The 22,212-nt window shown below is 39.7% G+C and overlaps 1 protein-coding gene across 4 annotated transcripts in view; it reads left to right on the top strand.

The window, feature by feature from the left end:
* The window catches only part of NRP1 (neuropilin 1), a 112,905-nt gene that overhangs the window by 77,389 nt on the left and 13,304 nt on the right, over positions 1 to 22,212 (top strand). For 2 of the 4 annotated variants that reach the window (XM_051802327.1, XM_051802328.1), the window contains exons 7-12: positions 980 to 1,135; positions 3,808 to 3,952; positions 5,390 to 5,721; positions 10,198 to 10,342; positions 13,283 to 13,366; positions 16,955 to 17,014. In XM_051802327.1, coding sequence (XP_051658287.1) covers positions 980 to 1,135; positions 3,808 to 3,952; positions 5,390 to 5,721; positions 10,198 to 10,342; positions 13,283 to 13,366; positions 16,955 to 17,014 — 922 coding nt within the window. Of the gene's footprint in view, positions 1 to 979; positions 1,136 to 3,807; positions 3,953 to 5,389; positions 5,722 to 10,197; positions 10,343 to 13,282; positions 13,388 to 16,954; positions 17,015 to 22,212 lie in introns of all 4 variants that reach the window. The other 2 variants (XM_051802326.1, XM_051802325.1) reach the window with 1 other exon arrangement.

The following is a 22,212-nucleotide window of genomic DNA, read 5'->3' as shown; positions in this document are numbered from 1 at the left end:
TTGATGCCACATGATGACCTAGATGAGGAAAAGATCTAGATGGCAAGTAACGGGGAGGAAGAGCAAGATTAACTTAAATCACTTTTCCATTTGTAAAGGAGAAAGAGAGAGAGCGAGTGAAAAAGAGTGAAGACCTCTAATGAGCATTTGTGTGCACACCATGGCATTCATTTCTCCAAGTTCAAAATTACATTATTTTCTAATGACAGAAGTCCACTACATTTGACAGTTGGAACAGAATTATTGCACTTGTGCTAATGCTTCTTTCTGTTTTCTTCAAATACATCATACAGTAAAAGCAACTAATTTGCCTTTTTCTTAACTAAATCACACAGTGATTTGTAATTATCTTGTGACTAACTAATACATCATGGGATTCTTTTCTTCTCTTCTATTTGCAAGCAACAATTTCCTGAGTTTTAGCAGAATTCTTGTTATCATTCCCTAAGTGCACATCTTTGACATTGTACTATTAAATTTCATCTGATTTCTAATACTGCAATCCTTAGGGTCACTCTGTTCTCACTGCATGAGTCTCCTCTGTATCGACAAGGCCTTGCAGACTTGTGTCCTTAGCAAATTTCATTAGCATCTATGCAAGGTAGTTAATGAAAATATTAAGTAAGGTTTTTCACCAGACTGGTCCTTGGGGAATTTCTCTAGTAACTTCTCTGCAGTCTGTTGGTTCCCACTTGCACTGATGGGGTCTCTGGTTGCTCCCTCACAGAGAAAAGAGAATTCTCTGGCATGTGAATAACCCTTCTGGCTAATTAGACAAATTTTCCCATCTTCTGTGATGGTGCTGTTTACAAAACAGGCGATTATGTCTGTGTTATTATCAACAATATTTTGCAATTTCCTTCATACAAAATCCTTATTATCTTTGTAAAACATGGTGGGGTGGAGGGGGTACCATTTCTGCAGTATTGTTGTCCTCTGAACTGATTGTCTTCACATCCCAAATTATTCTCTACCCCAGGTAGATCTAGGCCTTCTCCGCTTTGTTTCTGGAATTGGGACCCAAGGAGCCATCTCAAAAGAAACAAAGAAAGAATATTATCTGAAAACATATCGTGTAGATGTCAGCTCCAATGGAGAGGACTGGATTACACTGAAGGAAGGAAACAAACCTGTTGTAAGTATTTTTTTGTTTGTTTTTTTAATCGCTCTTCAGCGAAGAAATAGTCTGTTGAACTGTTTAGTTACTATCAGCTGTTTAAAGAAAGAGGAGTAAGGTATCAGAGGTTTAGTCAGGTTGATCAGGGTTAACGATTTGCCAAATCCAAAGCCAGCTATTGTCTCAACAGTGATGGGCCACAGAAATTGTCTATGCAAACCCTAGAGCAGCTGAAAGTGGTACAGGGTGCTGCCTTATCTGTTGAACTCACCATAATTTGAGTGATTTGTTTCTTCTTCCTGGAGTGTTCTACTCTTTCCCAGCTTGCCAGAGATTTTCTGTGTGACCTTGAGAAAAACATTATGCAGAACCTTTCAAAAAATGTGTTGCTCTGTTATCTACAGTGAAGTTCTGGATATGCAACGTGTCAGCACCTCAGCTCCTGTGCGTGGCCATGCTGTCTTGCAGGAGTGCTAGCAAGTGATTAGACTTCCAAGTATCTCAATGATGGGGGTCATGCAGGCAGATGATTAGGCACATCTTTCCATCCTTATAGATTTTTATCACCTTTCCATTTATCGGCACATTTGCCCTCTGTGACCTCCCAATGAAACAGCTTTAGACACTTGTAAGAAAATCTTCATTATCTGCTACCGTGAGCATAAAGCTTATTACTGAGAAATCAGTTCTACTCCAGCTCTCACATGAATAACCCCAGTGAGGCTGTGCCTCCCTTCCCACCTCGCTCAGGATGTGCCTGGAAGCAGCATCCCCAGAGGCTGCCAGGGGCTGATGCAACTGGAAAGGTTTGGTTGGTACCTCCCTTCAGAACAGCTTTTTTGTGACCCTTCTATGAAGACAGAGAAGAGCTGTACAATATCAAACTCTATCAGTGTAATGCTATCTAGCTTTAAATATTTGGTTACTGGTTTGTCCCTGACTCATCTGTAAATGCTCTGCCAAGTCCACATTTATCTAATCAAAATGGTAGTAGTATTTAACATACACCTTTCTTCTTTGAAGCATTTTGTAAAACAATTAAAAAATAGATACTGAAATCTTCTCTTTGATAGGTATTATCCTGGTTTTACAGTAACTTCAGGTCAAATACCACAATGTGGGCACTGTACAATGATATGTAAAGCTAAAATAACTGACTTGCCCAAAGTCACAAGAGGAGCCAGCACTGTGGCTGGTATGAGACACATGGTTTCCTGGCTCTGGATTCTGTAATCTGAACAACTGCTTCTTTCAAAATCAGACCATGCCTGATTTTCATTACCAACTTCAATTTGTAAACTCTCCAAGAGTGTATTTTACATGAGTTTCTCTTGCACATGGTGTCCTTAATTAATGAGAACACTTCCTAAACCTGTGTCACTTGTCCAAAGGCTTTATAAAAAAATTAGATTTCTAAAATGGCAATATTTTGCTGTTGATAGAGACAAGAAAAAAACATGCACCATTCTCTCTCTAATGTTTTAATTCCCATTAAAAGTTCACAGCTACAGATCTCTTCAAGGCACCCTCACCTTCGTATTTTACTAACACCTTATAGGAAGCTGTGTACTTTTGAGAAAAAACTCATTTTCTCTGTCAGATGCAAACTTTGAGAAAACTACAGGAGGTCCTCACAGAGAAAAAAGTTGCTGAAAAGAAATGTAGCTCCATTTAAAATCTCTTACTAGACGTTAAATTACTTGAGATGTAACTGAGCCTGATGAGTTGACAGCTGTGTGCTGTTGGTCACCGATCCAAATTAGTGCAGTTACAGTAAGTAACAAACAGGAAAGTAGACAGTGTGTGTAAGAAATGGGAGAAATGTCCCACAAAAGGAGAGGGGTTTGTATCCATGGAAAACAACAGGAAATTGGTCTTCCCTATGTGAGGAAGAAGCAGGAAGCTGAATCACCTTCTTTGGATTAGAACATTGCAAGGTTTCAGCTCTGCTAGGAAGGAGCAAGTCTGCAGGATCCTCAACATGAAAGCACAGCCCAATCCTGTCCCTTCTTGTGGAAGTTTCATTGTTCATTTAATTTGACTGCCAGCCTCAGGGGATGCAGGGAAAGTCTTAAAGCCTGTTATGTAGATTTTAAATAGACTTCCATCTCAGTATGCAAGGAGAAAAAAAATTCTGAGTACTTGATGAAAAGGATTTGAAAACAAGAGGTTAACAAAGCAAGGTTTGCATGATATCCTCTGCAAAACTTTTAAACCCAAGGACAGCAAAATAATATGTTTTTATCCTAACTCCATATAGGATTTTTTTGTGGTCTAATTGAAATCCAAACCTATAGTTTGAACCTGAAGTTCTGTAGCTTTTGCATTGTTCTACGAGTGTACTAGAGATAAAACTGCCCTAATGGGGCATTGAGGGATTCTTCCAGGACACAGAAGTCCTTGGGTGACAAAGACCAGCGTATGTCATTCCTGCATATAGGCGTTGGGAACACCTTTTTTAGTATCACTGAACACCTTCCATCTTCATTTTTCCTCCCCAAGGAAAGCTAATCTGTCTGCAACAGTTGTTTTAGGAGATTAAGGAGATTTTCCCATGCAAGTCTTTTGTCTCAGCCCCCACAAAATAACCCTGGTTAGACTTTATATCATAACTATGTGTAAAACACAGAATTGTAAACAACATTTAAGAGAAAGCTTAACATATATATACTTTTTGTTTCCACACAAAGGTGTTTCAAGGGAATAGCAATCCCACTGATGTTGTTTACAGACCTTTTGCCAAACCAGTTTTAACCCGGTTTGTGCGAATTAGACCTGTGTCTTGGGAAAATGGAGTTTCACTGAGATTTGAAGTCTATGGCTGCAAAATAACAGGTAGGTCTTGGGAAGAATTATAAAATCAAGGGAATTTATTGTGCTTATGCTGTGAGTTTTATTTTTATGAGTGAAATGCATTTTCACAATCTGCAGTATGGTCTGAATCTAGAAATTTAAAAAAAAAAAAAAAAAAAGAAAACACCACAACCCAAACATTTAGTGTTATCTGACTGTTGTTCTGACATTATCTTTTAGGTTTAATTACTTTCCTTGCAATTACTTTACAGGTCCATGTAAATACCTGAGATACATGGATATTTTGCAAATTCCCATGTTAGTTTTCCTTCCTAACCCCCCAGTCCCTCTGTCTCATGCTTGCTATTCATAGGTAATTCTCAGCAGGTTTCCCAAGGAACAAACATACATAACTAGATACAGAAGCATTGCGAGGTACAAACACTCAGATCTGGAACCTATGCAAGCAATGGTATTTATAGTCAATAATGATAAATATTGGAAAGTAACTCCTTTATATCACACAGTTTCCTATCAAATTTTTTTTTTAGAAATCCTTTTTTTATAGTTTTACATTTCCTATACTTCCTACAAAATGGAGGTGCTTTTATACGTAAAGTAAAAATACAAGTTATAGATGAAAGAAAATGTTAATGAGTTATTATATTTTACAAAGCTGATTCTTCTAGTGCATTTTTTAGCAATTAACATAGTTAATTGGAGTGATTTTTAATACTTCTAGGGCTTTTTTTTTCCTTTTAGGGTTTCTTTAGTCTTGAAAATATTTCTTAGGACTGGTTTTCCTACAGTAGGAAAATAAGATTACTAATTACTTTGTCAGAGAATTTCAGGTCATTCTGTGAAGTCTTTTCAGATTAGATGTCAGCAGGACTGCTGTTACATTTTATATTGGAAATCTTCATTCCTTGTTAGCAGATACTTCTAATTTACTTTTATCTAGGATCGTAAAAGAAGCAACTATTTAGCTTCTGTTTCATCTGAAAAAGTCTGAGAGACCAAGGAAATACAATAGGAAAATCTCACACACATCAATAAAATTGTGTTTTACAGAATCTATGAAGATTTCCATTTCCAATGCCACCAAAATAAAGCAATCTGCACCCAGGTTTTGGCTGATTTTGGAAGTTTTCTCTAGGGAAAGATTCACAAATTCAGATGACCCTGCACTCTTTGCCTTAGCAAGAAGAATAGAAAACAAGAATAGAATAGGATTTTCTGATCCTTTTGGTTCCCACTAAGCCAAAAATACTTGTGGTATTTTGGTACTTCCTGCCAAAACTAGGATGTGCAAGTTTGAACAAATGAAAATTATATACAAATCCAAACAGGTTCTTTTGGATATAAGAAATAAATAAGTAATTACTTATGATAGTTGATTTGACTGATGTGTCCTGTTTCTGTTTTATTGCTTGTTCAGATTAACTATTTAATTTATTTGGGGCTTTTTTTTCTCTGTAGATTATCCTTGCTCTGGGATGCTGGGTATGGTGTCTGGGCTCATTCCTGACTCTCAGATTACTGCATCTACACAAGTGGATAGAAACTGGATCCCAGAAAATGCTCGACTCATAACAAGCCGTTCAGGTTGGGCGCTGCCACCAACTACTCACCCATACACAAATGAATGGCTTCAAATAGATCTTGGTGAAGAAAAAATAGTGAGGGGTATAATTGTCCAGGGAGGCAAGCACCGAGAAAACAAAGTGTTCATGAAAAAATTCAAAATTGGCTACAGCAACAATGGATCAGATTGGAAAATGATTATGGATTCCAGCAAGAAAAAGATAAAGGTAAGGAGAAAAACTCTACACTAAAGAAAAGTTACATTAAAAAAAAAGTTTACATTACATTTCTATGCATCTGTCTCTGACCTTAGAAAAGGCACACAACTGGGACAAAGCCAAGCAGGGGAACTCCAAGGGCAGCAATCCTGAAGGGGTGCTGTGAGAGCCATCCCATGCCTGAGGGCAAGAGCTGACCTTGGGACATTTGCCTCTCTCTGGTAGCAAAGGTTTTGCTTATTCAACAGGTAGTTCAGGCTTGATTCCTGAGAACTTGGTGCTTCCGTGGCCCCCAGGTTACTGCAAAATCCCATGCAATGGGATTTAAAAGTATACTCTAAAAAACTAAACTCCACACTAAAATTGAAAGTGAACGAATTTATTTGAGAAACTGAATTACTTTTCTTTTTATCTATTTTTGTCAGAGCTGTAGAGTAAGAGTGGGGTTATTTAACTCCATGGAGTACCTGTTGTATTTCTGGACTGCCTATAGATTGCTCTGAGAGTTTCATAGGCTCTTTGTAATGATCTGATCCAAGTCCCTCCAAAAGAAAGTGAAGAAGTTTTTGACAAGTTATCCCCTCCCAAGTGAAAAGTACTATTATATTGTCACAAGTGAAGCATCTTGGCAGTTGCTTGGGAATAAAGGGCAGCTCGTTCATGGGCTCAAGCAGAAACTGAAAGACGTTTACAGAGGAGGACCAAATGAATTGCTGGGTGACATGCCAAGGAAAATGAGTGTGGCCCAGAAAAGCTTCTGGGAATGTACCTGTTTCGGTTTGTCTTTGCATGTATGTGTTTCAGGATCTAAATTGCACTGTGTTGAACTTGTTTATACCAAATCTCATTTTAATCTCCCATCCCATTTTGTTATCATTGCTCACAAAGTGCATTTTTGCCTCAAAAGGCGCAACTTGTTTTTTAGTCTTTCTACGCAGTTCCTTGAAGAAATGAGTAGGCATGCTGGTGCTGTAGTACTGGGATGACCAGGCAATTGCATACCAAAATGTACCCTCAAAAGGCAAATCATTGTGGTGCTTGGCAGATGGAAATCCTGAGAGTTGCTTCATATCTCATCTGTGTTAGTTTGAAAATTAGATGTAAAAGCTGTTTTGCTATACAGACTCATCCTTTGGACAAACCTGTGTTTCCTTAAAGGAAAAGCTGAGTGGGCCCATGGATGTAGCTTTTCCAGGCACATTTGGTAAATATTGGACTTCATTCTCTCCTGTTTTAATCGCACTGAATATGTCTGCATTTTCTCACTTTTTATCATTTGTTTGGGGGATTAAAACTAAACGGATTCAGCCTTTGCAGTCATCTCCTTTCTCTTGTTACCATGAGTTTTGACTTCATCATAAAGTGTGAAGGGAGTGTAAATCAACAATGGGATCTAACCATTTTCGTTCTAAAATAGATGTTGTTTTGACATGTACTTCTACACTGTGGCTCAACGAGGGAAAAAAATAATGCCATATGCTTTCAAAGCAGCGCGCCGTCTGCTGCATGGCTTTCTGTTTTCTAATACAGGCACTTGCCATCATTGTCAGAAGTTAGAGTTTGACAAGAAAACTAGTGTGCTAACTAATGCACTGAGCCCATCCTCAGCTTTCATCACTACCATAAATTAACTTTCAAGATTAATGGAATGGAGAGGGCTGGAATTCGAATCTCTCGTGGCATAATTATAATCATTCCTCAAAATTCAAGATATTTAATAAACTTTCTTCCAAAGCACAAATTTTCTTTAAAGAGAATCAGATAAATCCCATGATTTGTGAGTCTGATGGATTTAAAATGTTAATACGGAATGTAGTATTTTTAAATGTGAGTAGAGTTGGATGGGACAGCATGATATAATGAGTCACAGCAGGAACATGGATTAGAAACAGCCCTGTTATATGAAATGAAACACGTCATTTCACTTGGTTAAAGTCATGACTTTCAATAAACAAACAACTGCATTTTAGGAAAAAAAGAGCAGTGACAGGCTAAACATAACAATAGAATATGTCCAACGGGTGAAACATCCCCTTGTTTCTCAGCACGATCTTGTCATTCGTGCCTGCAGCTCCTTTCACAAGGACTACCATAACTCCTTCCTCTTTGGCTGACCCAATTTCAGCAATTTTTGAGTGTGCAAAATGTTTCCCCCTGTAGCCTAGCTCAAGCACTCAAAGGAATGAAAAACACAAATCCCCAAACTACCATGCAGAACTCCATTTTTATGTCATACTTCTCTCCTCCTTCCACTTTTTCTGGGGACAGGGTTGGTTGGTTTTGGTTTGGATTTTTGGCTTTGGAGTTTTTTTGGTTTTTTTACACTTCCTCTCATCATTTCTGGTACAAGACACTTCAGAACATCCTGTCATTTGGAACATCCTTTTAAAATTTTTCTGTCGTGTTTATTTTGATTTTAAAATATGTTAGGCAGAATTTTTTTCCTCTCACCAGTTTAGCTTCTCTTTTGTTTAACTATTATTTATTATAACTTATTTTTGTAGGGAAGGAAAGCAATTTGTGTCATAGCCTGTATAAAAGACACTCACAAAATGAAGTTTTGCTGTATACTCCTCTCTCCTCTCCCACAAAGAATATCGGTGTGTTTTAAATGAACAGTCAAAATTGAATCACAGGCAGCTCTGCACTACAAAGGACAATGATTCAATATAATTCTAGATGCCTATTGAATTCTAATGTCTATGTGTCAGTACTCCAGTAGTGATGTCTTTTATAAATCAGTTTTCATTATTATATGTTGCTATTAAGACTACTATTAAAAAGGGAGCAAGGATTCCTCAGATACATGTGTCTGTCTGCTTTGTATACATAAAACAGCATTCATTCTTTCTCATGTGGTAGGTAGCTTTTCTGATCATTTGCACTATATTGTTATTCAAATATAATAATATGCAATTCCACGTCAGTTAGATCTGACAGGCCCTCTACACATGAATTCTTGACAACTGTCTTCCAAGCACTGGCAATATACTGGGTCAACTGGTGCCCCTTGAAGGCACCTTGGAGGTGCAATTTCCCTAGGAAGCAGCAGAAGCAGCATTATGTTGAAGTTATTTTAGTTGGTCATAGTCTACCATCACCGTTGGCTTTTGCCATGTGCACTCTATAACCAATGGCCAGAAGGGATTGTGGACCATTGGATCACAATGCCAAGGTAAAAACGAGCAAGGCTTTTAGGACTTCACTGAGCATACAAGTCACAGTCAGGTTTACATATGCTGATTTTGTGCCTTGGGAAATACAGCCAGCTTTTTTCCATGGCATCTGTTTTCTCTGTTCCAGATCAGTAGAAGGAGTTCATTGCAGGCTGGGTTTTGTTCTCATCCAAAATGAAGAGCATCTGATAGTTTGTTCCTGAAGAAGGTTTCAGGTTTCACAGCTATGAGTTAGAAGTTTCTTATAGTAGTGCTTCTAATCCCAAATTTGAACTGCAGTTCAAAGAAGATGGTTTTTAGTGTGTTGCCATTTTCCTAATTCATAGAAAAGGATGAGAACACTTTACTTTTACTTCATAGTTATATACATTTTCATATTTTGTACTTTAGAGTCTTCTGTACCTGATATTCTGAAGACATTTTTTACCATAAAATAGAGTAAAAATAACTGGTTTTGCCTATCTTTGGTTATTAAGTGTTCATGCCAAGGACTGTTTCTTTCAGTTAATTCATTCTAGGGATTGATCATCTTCCTGGAGGCACCTGAGGTGTTGCTATAAGTAAAAATTGTAACATGTTCTATATGCAAAAGATCACTGACAAGAGAAGCTGAAGGTATCAATCAAATGCCATTGACAGTTGCAGTATGTCTGAAGAACCCAGATTGTAACTCAGAGAAGAGATTTTTGTCTGAAATGTACATTTGCTGACCTGCCTTGCCCGTTGGATTATATCGCAGTTTTGTCAGGAAGCAGCTTTCTTCTTTCTTTCTTTTTATTCTTCTTCAATAGCAGGCTCCCTGGAAGAACTCTTGCAGCTACTGCTCCTGAAGTTTAATTTATGCCTTTTGAAATAACTACAACTTGTGAAACTCTGTCACTGGGGGAAATCAGATTGAAATTTTCTCTTGAATAGTTGGATTATTATTGCAACCACTTAAAAGGTGACAGGATCTTCACCTCAGCCATTTTTTTTCCCTGAGAAGTGATGGAAATGTCACCCAGTTAAACAGCAGATCAGAGCATCATTTAAAAACATGTCTCATTAAACACTCAGCTCTTGTTATGACCCTCATGGATTGGTTGCTACTGAGTTTATGAAAAATGAAATGCATTACTTTTTTGAGAAGCTTTAACAGTGTATTTTCCATTCTCATTCAGGACAGGAATGCCTGCCACTTATTAATCAGTTAGAATCTGGCCTACTGCTCACCTAATTCAAAGACTGGAGAGTGAAGGAAAAAGGATGAGTGTTGAAAATAGCTTTTGCCTTTTTTTTTTTAACAAGTAGTATTTGTCATGCTTTGCAGACTTTTGAAGGCAACACCAACTATGACACGCCTGAACTGAGGACTTTTGAACCTGTATCGACGAGATTCATCCGTGTCTACCCTGAGAGAGCCACACACGGGGGACTGGGGCTGCGAATGGAGCTGCTGGGCTGTGAACTCGAAGGTAATTGCTCTGATAGAGATGAATGCACTTTATTATTTTCACAAATACATTCTCTACTTGGTCTACTGCAGAAGACTGCTGTGTCTGCACAGGCAACACGTTGGACTCTCGCTTCCATGACTGCCATTAGTGCTGTTTCTTGGCCTAATCAGTTCCTTCTCTGCAGACATTTGAATATACCCAAGGCACAAGTATTATTCTTTTTTTCCCATTCCTTTGTTGAATCACGATTATATTCTCCACATGGTTTTCCGTTCCCTTAAGCAGCTTTATGATTATACTTTTGAGAATCATAGAACTATTAGGAGAGAATAAAGACAGGAACTTTAATTTTATGTTACCACAATACAACCCTGTAAGAGATGTTTTGTGATTGTGCACAGGGAACTCTGCACTAAATATAGTGATTATGTCCCTCTATCCTTCAAAGAACCTGAAAGTCACACCAGAATCTATGGTGGGCAAAGATCACTTGGCTGGACAGTGTCTGTGCTGTTCCTTTCTGGGGGTAAAAGGGGACCTCTTTATCCCTTTCCAAGCTTCAGTTTTGCAAGAGTATATAGGAGATGAAAGACCAGGAAAAGCAAAGTTTAGACATTTATCCTTGGACTGTGACATGAAGTCAGCTTTGATTCTTGTTGTATAAACAATGATTATTTACTTTCATAGATAACTACAGGCAACACTATGTGAATTTCACAATTTTGTCTCCTGAGTGATGGTGTAGTGGTGAGGTTTATAAACCACCCAGCTTAACAACACACTGAATAGCAAACCATGTTATTTGGGGTTTCATGTGACACCTTGTATAGAAGTAGCGGAACAGGCTCCCAAGATGAATGGAAGCAACTGCTCTGCCTCCATTCCTTTCTCACCATTTCTCCCCCAAGGGGGAAGTGTGGGAGGCATTTGCTGTGAGAACTGAGGAGTTCTGTGTTGTTTTTTTTAGTGAAGGCCAGATTGAATAAGTATGCTTTTACTTGGCCCGGAAAGTGGAGAGGTTGGAAATACTTCTTAGTTCCTGCAGGAAGTCCTCATTTCCTGTGGGAATACTTAGTTCCTGCAGACTATTGTGCTACTTGCTCAGGAAAAAAGAAAACCCAGCACCTGCCTTATGTAAACTAACAACCTGTGGGCAAAGTCCTTCAGCCACAGGGCTCCTGTAGCCACCTAGACATCAAGAAGTGAGTCTTTGGACCACCCTACAAGAACACATTGCTCAGTGAGATGGACGAGAGTGCTTTTAGGCAAACTGCAAAAGCAAGTACAATTTTTTTTTCCCTGGGACGCTTTTTTGCATTTGTCTTTCTTCTGTGGTGTACTTTTGATGTATGCTCACCTGTAGGTCACCCATGTGACCTCACAAGTGAGGTCAGTTCACACTTACCCATGGGAGAAGCATAATACGAAAACTTTGTTGTATAACTGTATCTTAAGGAGGGAGTTGAATGAAGAGAAGTCACTTGAGATTTACTGAGCAAGAAAAGAGATGAGAAAAGAAGCATGGAGGTTAGCACAGAGAGCAGTAGAAATTAGCTCTCCGGCACTAATGAGCAAGGGCAAGTTTTGTGTGCTTGAAGCATCCCGGAGGGGCATATATGGAATGATGGCAGAGATGTGGGCAAGCTTGAGGCTATACAGGGACACAAAGATCAAGGTAAGAAACTTAACTGGATGTAGAAAGGCAGAGGGACCAACCCCAGAGGGTTTCTTATAGCAATGTGAGGAACAAACGCTCTACATAATTCATAATAAGTACAGAACTTTTTCTTTTACTGGGGGTAGATTAAACCTGTAAAGCATAGGTCTGAGTCTTAAAGAGGCATGTTTCATCCCAGGATATAGCTGCTTCAAAAACTAGCACCTCTCCTGACATTTTCAGGCCAAAAAGTCAGTGTATGTGATCTTGTGTGGACAGCAGGAACTGGGGGCAGTAGAAGGGAAAAGATGAATCTGCAAAGGACATGCATTATTGCATAGCTTATAATGAGTGATAAAGATTGCTAATGAAAATAACAATAGATGAGAACAGACAAAAGCCTAGATCACATTCCAAGAGTGCTTATCTTGAGCCAGGGAACTATACGTGCGGCATAAAACATAAACTTAAACACAACACCAAATATCTGTATTCCGATTTTCCAGATGTGGTATGCTTTGCAGATACTGGGCTATAGGTGTGTTTTCTGGCATTTTACACAAACCTGAAGCTTTAACTGCACTAACAGAATTCAGACTTCTGTCGGTTAGGCAGCAGCTACCGGAAAGTCATCACCAGTGAGAAGCAGGCAGGTGGCCGGGAGGGATGACTGACATCACCGATGTCTTATGTATTTATAACTTCAACAAAAAACAAAAGAAACTCCTTCCAGGTCTCCTCATTGAGCACAAAGTGATTCTAAATCACACTGCCTTCCTGCCACTGTTACCAGGACTCTGCTCAGACATTTCCTCTCTTACGTATGTTCTGCAGAGAGGTTTCTTCAGCAATGTGGTGGGTGTTGGAGAATTACCAGCTTGAGCATGAGCCCCTCCTGCTCCTCTCTACAGGCCCACTGACAGGCACTTTGGCCAGCAATAAAATTATGGGGTTTCTACCCTCCACACAATCCCCCAAGACTCTCATTCTGCCTTGCCCGCCTTTCACTGTTCCTTCCTAGGAGCAATAAACACTCATTAGCCAGTGAATAGAGAGTCCGGGGCTTTGCTGCCCAACTCTGCTCAGCCCTTGATCTCAGATACATCAGAGTGCCTTAGTGCAGGAGTCAGAACAGATGCTCCCCATTCCAGAGAAATGCTAACTAACCTGCAAGGTAGAGTTGCTTCAATCCTCAGATAGAACACGCGAAGACAGCATATGGTGTTCATCAAGAGGTTACTGCCAATTGCATGCTGGTTCTCCAGCACATGTTTTAACTGAATGACTGGATCTTGTTTCAGCTCCTACCGCTGTCCCAACTGTTTCTGAAGGCAAGCCCGTGGATGAGTGTGATGATGACCAGGCAAACTGTCACAGTGGCACAGGTGATGACTACCAACTGACAGGTGCAGAAACCATCCTCATTCCATTGCAGCTTCATTGTAGCTCATATCCATCAACAGCTAAATGTTTGCACTGATTTAATCACTCAACATTAATGGATATTGGTATGCAGTTCATATTGTTAGTGCTGCCAAAACATGGGCATCTGCCTTTTACATACAACAATACTTTTGATTGTTTTCTCAGCTATGTAATTTTTGAAGCAAATAACAGTGACTAGATGGAAGAGAGGGCAATTTTTGTAGCCGGAATTGTGTCTAATGAAATGCCCTAATCAAACTCTCTCTTATTAACAGAAAAGCTGGACAAACCTTTTGGGGTTTATTGCCTGAGGTTGAAGAACTCCAAATACTGTTTAGATTTACATATCTGCTCCCTACCTAACATTTAGTATAGGAGTCGAATCTCATCCCCAAACCTTTCCCAGACAGAAACAAAACACATTTGTTTCATCAAAGCATACTTACACACACTCATGCTGCCAGAAATATTTCCATGAGCTTTTCCACCAACAATGCATTACAGCCACAGAGGGGCTAATGTTCTCCAAGCTGCCATCACTAGCAGGAAAATGGGGGGGGGGGGGGGGCATAACATAGTCTGCATCTGGAACAGAGGAAGCTTGCTAGGTTTCATATCCTCACAGTTTTGCACAGAACCACTAGTCTTTCTAGAGAGCTGACACTGCACCTCTCTGCGTTTGATCTCTTCTTGGAGGTCACTTGTTCCGCAAATCTCTGGGTCTGTTTGATGAGATCTGTACATCTACATTAATTGAGTTTATTTTTAGATGCAGCAACACGAGTTATTTCATCACTGCTCCCTGATGGGCTTATCTAATAAATGTTTATTGCTTCTTATATCAATGATATAAAATAGTATTAAAATCTGGCAATAGCTGTCCCAGAGGACATTGAGAAAGCTTAGGTAAGAGATTGGCTTTTTGGACAGAGCCAAGTAGAACATCAGGCAGCAGATACTAATGAGAGTACAGTTTCAGCATCAAACCCTTTCTGAGTTTTGCCAGTGTCTCCTGTAATTGCATGTTGCAAATCATAAATTGAAAAAAGAAGTCTTGAGTGGAAAAGACAGTGCATGGTCACTGTCACTGCTTTTCAAATCCATGCCCCAGATGAATCTTATTCCCTTTGAAAACAACCATGTGGGGAGTCTGACAAAACACTCTGTATTGTGTTTAAGGTAACTCAGAAATCTTTCGGTGTTTAAACATGGTAATTTATTAATCTTTTAGAAAAGAAAGACCCAGGTCAGGAAACACTGGAGCTTTCCTGCAAAGCCTTACACGGTCTGGGAAAGCCCAATAGGTAGAGACATATTTTACATAGATGGAGGCTGTATGAGGGGTCAGAGAGAGATCTATTCAAGCACTTTCCATGTTCACTCATAGTCTCTGCACTTCAGGGAGCTCAGGAATGCGTCCAACATGTCTCTTAGGGAAAGCTCACTGAGCAGAAGAAAAACCTTATGGCAGTTTTTGCAGGTTGAGCTTATGGAGCAGTTTATAATCTCTCAGACGAGGGAACAGCCACTGGCCTTTCTGAGCACCAGTTCTTTTGGGGAACTGAACCTGTTTCAGTACTAATATTGAAAATTACTACATTGCCCTTCTACAAAGGTGCAGACACTTTAGTATAATTTATTATTCATGGCTAGGCTTCGCGAACGAAGATTTAGGAAGGCTCTATCCACGTTTTTTACAGGCATGCTGGTGACTTATGAGGCCAATACGAGATAGACATATCCAATTGCAAAAGGCACAGCAGCTCCCGGACAAGATGGTTTAAGGTCTTGGTGTGGACCTTCAGTTGCCTTAGATTGAATAGACTTCCATCAGTACGATATCAAATGTAGATACCGTGCTGATCATCAAGGTCTGCCGTGGCCCTTTGGAGCATCATGCTGAAAAAGAGTGTGAATAGGGTTGGAGCAAGAACGCAGCCTTGTTTCACACCGTTCTTTATTAGAAAGGGCTCAGAAAGTGCATTGCCATATCTGACTTGTCCGTGCTGATCCTCATGGAGTGAGATGATCATTTTAAGGAATTTAGGGGGATAACCTAAACGTTCCAAAATCTGCCACAGACCTTTTCTGCTCACAGTATCGAAAGCCTTGGTGAGGTCGACGAAGGTTACATAGAGACCTTTGTTCTGTTCCCTACACTTCTCTTGCAGTTGTCTGAGGATAAATACCATGTACCAAATACCATTTGGTATTTGGTATAATGTATTATTACAATACCTAGAAACCCCAGGCAGTGGTGCCCAGTTGTTCTGGACACTGGAGAAACACTTCATTGTACCTTTGAAGTTACTTAAAACACTAAAATGCACAGAACTGATTTTACCAATAAATTAACTGTAAACTTGCCTTTCTTCTGCCAAAATCATTGAAGGCAAGTATGTAAGTCTTGTGGCCGGTTAAGGATCTCAGGGCAGTGCAGAGGGGATTTCATCAGTGCATTACCCTCTTTTATCCTTTCCCAATGCGAGTGTGGCACCCGCGTTCTCGTGGGTATGACTGTTAGAGTTGCTTTCGTGACAGCACTTGCACATATGTGAGTACCACAATGAAGCCTCCCTTGCAATTAACTGTAATTGTGCTGGAGGCCAGATTCCTTCCTGCTCTATTTGGACCCCATACAGAGCTACTCTATTTGCGTGGCTTATAGCATTTCCCATCAGATTATTCTCACAAACATAAAGCTGATACAGCTTGGGCATTCATTCTCATTGGAAGTCATCATAGTCATCCTTTCTATAATGCTTTAAGCACTTGCTTGCTGGAGAAAAGAGGAGCCATTGACTGGTAATCAGCACCCCACTGTGCATTTATAATTGTGCTAATTTCCTTTTTGTTTCCTTTATCAATAATTTGAGGCTTGCTTTAAAAAGTCAAGTATTTTAAAAATAACAATTAGTGAGTTTAGGAGAGGTCCATGACCCCACTCACCTCTTGTTTATCTGCTTGAAGAAAAGGACAAAGGGGAGGTCTTTAATTCCTCCTTCACTTTGAGACCTGCCTTAGGTTAGATCCTAAAGTCAGGCAATTCCCATGTACTTCTCTTGTGAGCTGGTCTCACAACACAGCTGTGAAACAACATATGAAACAACTGGTGAGGAACCAGTATGGCAGAGGCTGGAGGACCTCACATCCCTGATATGAGAAACAACATGTAATGAGTAAATGCACACAGTAATGACTCCTAGGAGGTACCATAAACATCAGTCGCTGACTCCCCATGTCATTTGGAGCAAATCTGTGTCTGTAAACCCAGGACAGCCACAGGGACATGGTGAGGATTACTTAGTTGGTGTTTGCAACAACTCCAAAGATATAGAGGTTTATTTAATGAAGAGTCCTTGTGTTCCTTTTTGATAAAAGAAACCAGACCTTTGATGTCATATTTTCATGCCTAAGCTCACATACTCAGTTACCTACATGTCTAATAAAGATGGCAATATTTCAGGTTTATATATAGGATATTCCTAATGACTGCTGTGTCCTTTGTTGTGTCCCATGTATCATGATACGCATAATTTCTTTTCCAGGTGGGACTACAGTGCTGAATACAGAGAAGCCAACAGTAATTGACAATACATTACAACCAGGTAAAAAAGAATTCTTTTTTCTTATTAAAACCGCAATAAATTCCATACCCAAATTTCATGCCAGAGACAAAATAATGAATTGCAGCACTTCCTGACTTCCCATTCCTTAAAAGTCTCTGAAGTAAAGAAGCATCTGGTCTCTTAGCTCTGTACAGTAAATATTTTATTCCTTTCATCCACATGTAGACACAGCAGAGAACAAGATTTCTTTCTGCATCAGCAAATGCCAAATGCTGACAAAATTAAACTAACTTAATCACACAGTGCACTCCTTAAATGTGGCATGTCAGTGACACAAAGTGTGTTTGCAAACTCTGGGAAAACAAAAACAGAGCCACACAGGCCCACTCACTATTTATATCCATGGTTTTACAAAACTAAGACAAGTAAAGTTTGCCAGTTTTCTCCACCAGGGAGCTGGCAGTTTTACAATATTGTTTTCTAGCAAGTTTTCTCAAAATAAACTGCTACCGTGAACTTGAAAAGGGAAAACCAAGTTGTCACTTGCGGCGAGTCCTTTTTACTTAATACAATAACTGGCAGCTTTTAAATTCCTTAGTTTGCTGCTTCCACAGCTTGCATACCATTTTTTTAATATTCTGTACAATTTACTGGAACTGGGGGAGAGGATAGATTTGGGCAGAAAAGCCAAACTCGAAAAACTATAAGCACCAGTTAAAATCCTTTGTAACAATAACTGTGAAACAGTAGAGGTCAATTTTCAGTTACTCCCATTTCCTCCATTAAAACACAGTCAGGCACAGTCTTGCAAATGATTTATTAACAGGGTCGGTAAATGTTTATCATTGTTTCCTCGACTATGTGACAACAATCCTCTCTTGCTTCAAGTGAAAGAAAGGGACTAATAATGCAAAAGTTTCCTAGAGGACAGTGATGGTGTCGACCTGATTAAGAGATTGAGCTGACTTAGCTAAGGTGTTGTTCCCACTCTCAGCCTCTGCATTCAGATATTGCAGAGGCCAAGCTTTTACTCTCCTCAAAATTTGTCTCCAGTGTCATCCAGCTGGCTTAGTCAGCATACACTATTTCTAGCTCTACCCTGCTTTATGAGCAGAGGGGGATTGTGGTGCAATGAGAAGCACAACAGCAAACTAGCCCAGCCTCATGGGACACCTCTCCACCCTGCTCTTCCACAGTCAGCCTTGCTGAAGGGCTGGAGGGCTGCTACTGATCCCACAGTTTGGAAAGGGGTGCAGCATGCTAAGGAAGAAAGGATTCTGTGCAACGGATTTAGAGTAAAGCACTCTGTTTTTTATGTCTGAAATTATCTTTTAGGTTTCTATTTTGATGAAATTAAGAATTTATTTACAGGGTTTTTTTTTAAGTATCTTCTAGCATTTAAGCAAACTGTAAATTTAGAAAGTGCCTCTGTGCAATACAGTTTCGCTCCCTCCTCTCTAGTGCCAGCTGAGTTTGCAAGTTGTGTTTAATCCCCCTGGCTTGGGCGGGACTCCCCAGTAACAGGTTGGCTGTTACTGCCAGAGATTAAGATATACTCATTTCTCTCCTTACTTCCCTCCTGCACCACCTTTGCTTACTCCGTGATGTGCCAAGATTTTTCTCTTTTAAAGGAGTTTCTGGGGCTCTGTTCAAAGTATGCCAATGTTACTTCCCTGCATTGTCCTGCTAGGAACCATTTCCTTCCGGGGAATAAGGGACGAGTTCACATCCCAAACTCCAGGCTCCCACATGGCAGCACATTAGAAAGATCATAGATAGAGATCAGTCAGACGCTAATAAATAAGAATAAGGTTTCCAGAATCTCCAGTTTAAGACATAAAGGTTTCCAGCTGCCTCATAATCCCTCACTGAAAAGCAGCCAAAAAACTCCCAAAAAGGGGCAGACAGAAATTTCCCTCAACATGGGGAAACCCCTCCTGGCTTGGGGGTGGTGTAAACATTTCCCTCTGCTGAAGGGGCATGGCTGGACCTGACTGGCACGACGGAGCACATTGGAGTGAGGGGCCACGCAGCTGGGAGAGAGTCTGCTGTGTCAGCTACAAATAATGTAGTTTAAACTGCCCTTGAAGTTACAGGGCTGCTCAGGGGGCCCCTGGCCCTCAGCTGCCTGAGGATAAGTGCACTCATTCAGCTATTCTCAAGCTGAAAGGTATCAATTTAACATACCAAGGAGTGAACCTTCAGTTTTGGCCTTAATTCCCTCTAAGGCGTGGTTTACCTTAAGATGCTAATGCACCATGAGGTAAATTATGAACTCCAAGCCAAAGAGCTATTCCAGATCAGATGCAGTTTGCAGGCTCCAGTGGGTAACCCTGCACGAACTACACGGTGCCAGTGCTGGCCACAGCAGCTCATGCCACAGTGAGTAGGGACAGAGACTAACCAGCCCCCTCGGTAGCAGCACCTGCCATGGCACAGGTACTTTGCAATAGGTGCCAACGCCATATATCTCTGTCCTACTGCCTGCATTCAAGCCTACAAATATCCCTAATCTTGTTATCCCAAACTAACATGCTTGCGTGTGTCAAAGCCTGAGATTATCCCATTCCAACCAGCTTTCATACACTGTGGAAACTGTTAAGAGCAAATAGCTGGAAAGCCTCCATGTACAAACAAGCTTTCCATCAAGGCGACTTTTACAGTTCATTTCAAGGAGACTGAATTGAAAGAAAATAAAAAACTATTGTGATTTCAAACTGCTAAAAATGTTTAAGGATTTGGATTATTTTTTATTTTTAAGAGAGGATCTACTTTCCTCCTCAAACTTAAAGATGCCTTTAACAAATCTGTCTGTCAAGGTAAATACCTCTCAGGCCTCAGCCTTAAGACTTGCTAACGTGTAGTCTTTTTGAACACATCTTTTTCAATTCTAAAGGACTATTTGAAATGCTTGTCTCCTAGCTATTTACATACAAAGCAAGCTGTTCATTTACAGTACGTGCTCTCAGTGTATAAGTCAAGTCTCTTGTAAAGCAGACTGTTCCAAGAAGCAAAGTACCTTGTTTTTTGAACATGTAACAGCTATTTCAGAAAAATATAACTAAGAAATCTTGAATTAAAATCTGTGCTAAGAAATAAGTTAAAGGTAAAACAGGTCTGATTCTAATTTATGATGGGGCAGTTTTGCATCAGTACAGGGGTATTAAAGCAGTTATCATTTACTATCGTTTAAGGTAATTCTGTGCTGCCAGCATAAGTGGTATAAAAAGGTGACATGCAAATATGAATCCAACCACATATACTACTTTGAAGTGGTCCAAATTATGTTTGTAATTTCCTATTTTAATGTTGATTTACCCTTTGGCGAGAGCATCTTATAAGAGAATTTTCATAGCACTTTTAATGCCATCTTGCTCCTTCTTGCCTTTTGTTAGAGTATTTATAAAAATATATCAAAGTCTGTGGGCCACGAAAGATTGATGGACTTGCAAGGAACTCACTCAACTAGATTTTCAAATTACTTTCTTGTTCATGTGCAGTAATGGTCCCAGCTGTGAGCAAGATGTGGTCAAAAAGTACAGCTGTTGGCTATTTTTTGAGAGGATAAATCTGTTTTAATTCAGTATCACGTACCCTACATCTTGAAAAAGGCATATGGGATTTCATCACACCTCCCTCTTAGATTCTCATCTGAGCTGCTATTTGATTACATAATAGCTGGTTTTCTTCATCCTCTCAATACACACAAACCAAGAGATCAATCACCTATTGGCAGGAGAATTATCCTAGCAGGGGAATGGGTCAGTGCTGCAGAGGGAGCACAACAAATGCTACTTGTCCCTAGTTTCCTTCCTTCCACCAGAGCTGCCAAGCTGTAGTTCAAGGACAAAGAGCACAGCTTGCCTGTAGCTTGCTGTGAGCTACTGTATCAGCCCCCTGAGACCTTTAATAGAAGTGTTGAACTAGTCTGTCTTTTGCTGGGGCAAATCCATTGTCCATACTGAACCTTAATGAACCTATCCTCATGCTACAAGTGTCCTTTATTAATTGGCTAGCAGGTCTGTCTTTCTTTTTATGAGTCCCTGGGAGAAAGATTGGAAGAGACATAAGAATAGGCAATAAGAGATGGCATGTTTAAGGAGCCCATAAAATAAGAGCACTCTGAAATGGCTTGTCTTTGACCTTCAATCCCATTGCTGTGATTGTCTAAGGAATATATTAACACAATCACTTTTCAGAAAACAAATGGAACCTAGCAAGGAATAGCTAACTGAGAGCAGGTTACCAGTCAAATTCTTCTCAGTTTCAGTGGAAACTTCTGCATGGAAAACAAGTTCATTTTTATGCTACACCATGCTGTCTCTGAGTCTGAAGCCAAGGAACACAGGCATGGCCAAAGCATATCAGACTTAGGCTCTTTGCCAATTTCCTGGACTATATATTTCAAATGAAAGTGTAAGAAACTATTTATTAGATGGGGCTTTGAAATTTAGCTCTGTTTTGAAACTCTCCTTCTAATCTCAATGTTCAGAGCTGTCCTCAGAGCATAAAGTGAAAGGCTTTGGTCACTTCCTGCACTTAAAATTAACAGTTAAATTCTGGATATTTTCCTTATTCATTTCATTGTCCAGTTCTCTTTGAATTGTGTTTAGGCTTAGCAGCATTTGAGGGAGCAAGTACAGCTCACATCATGTGAGAATTTTTTCCCTTTGATCCACATTGAACTTCAATGAGTATCTCACAGTTCTTGGGCTATGAAATGGAAAAAACAGAATATCGTATTCTTTTTTGTCTGAATTCTTCACTCAGTTACATACTTCTCCTGTGTATTCTGCTATTTATTTTTATTCAGAGTTGAACAATACTAGTCCTTTCAATCTGTTTGTGGTATGTGTTCATTTATGCTGTATGATATCTTCAGATGAATGCGATCTATCTACTACTGTTCTCCTTTGCTGTGGTTTGAATACCACACAGGCTACCACTAGCTTTGCATAATATAATCCTCTGGGATTAATAAGATTAATTTTGTTTTACGTTTTCTAAAACCTTTTCTACAGTTCTCTCTCATGGCTCTGATGTCAAAGCCATGCAATATAGCTCTCCCTAGGCCTCCTTGACAATGAAAGGCTATTTTTCATGATCTTAAAACCGTTTAATTCATTGCAATGTCATTCTATTTCTTTAAAAACTCCCCTTGATTTTCAGATGTCCCCTTTTGGGCAAATGTCTTTGATCTTAGCCCCATTGTCTAGAAAAAAAAACCATATACTGAA

Source organism: Manacus candei, unplaced genomic scaffold (assembly GCF_025592945.1).
Source record: "Manacus candei isolate 608988 ecotype Guabito, Panama unplaced genomic scaffold, ASM2559294v1 h1tg000056l, whole genome shotgun sequence".
Lineage (NCBI taxonomy): Eukaryota > Metazoa > Chordata > Aves > Passeriformes > Pipridae > Manacus > Manacus candei.
Note: the sequence above shows the minus strand (reverse complement) of the source record. Positions and strands in the feature narration are given on the sequence as shown.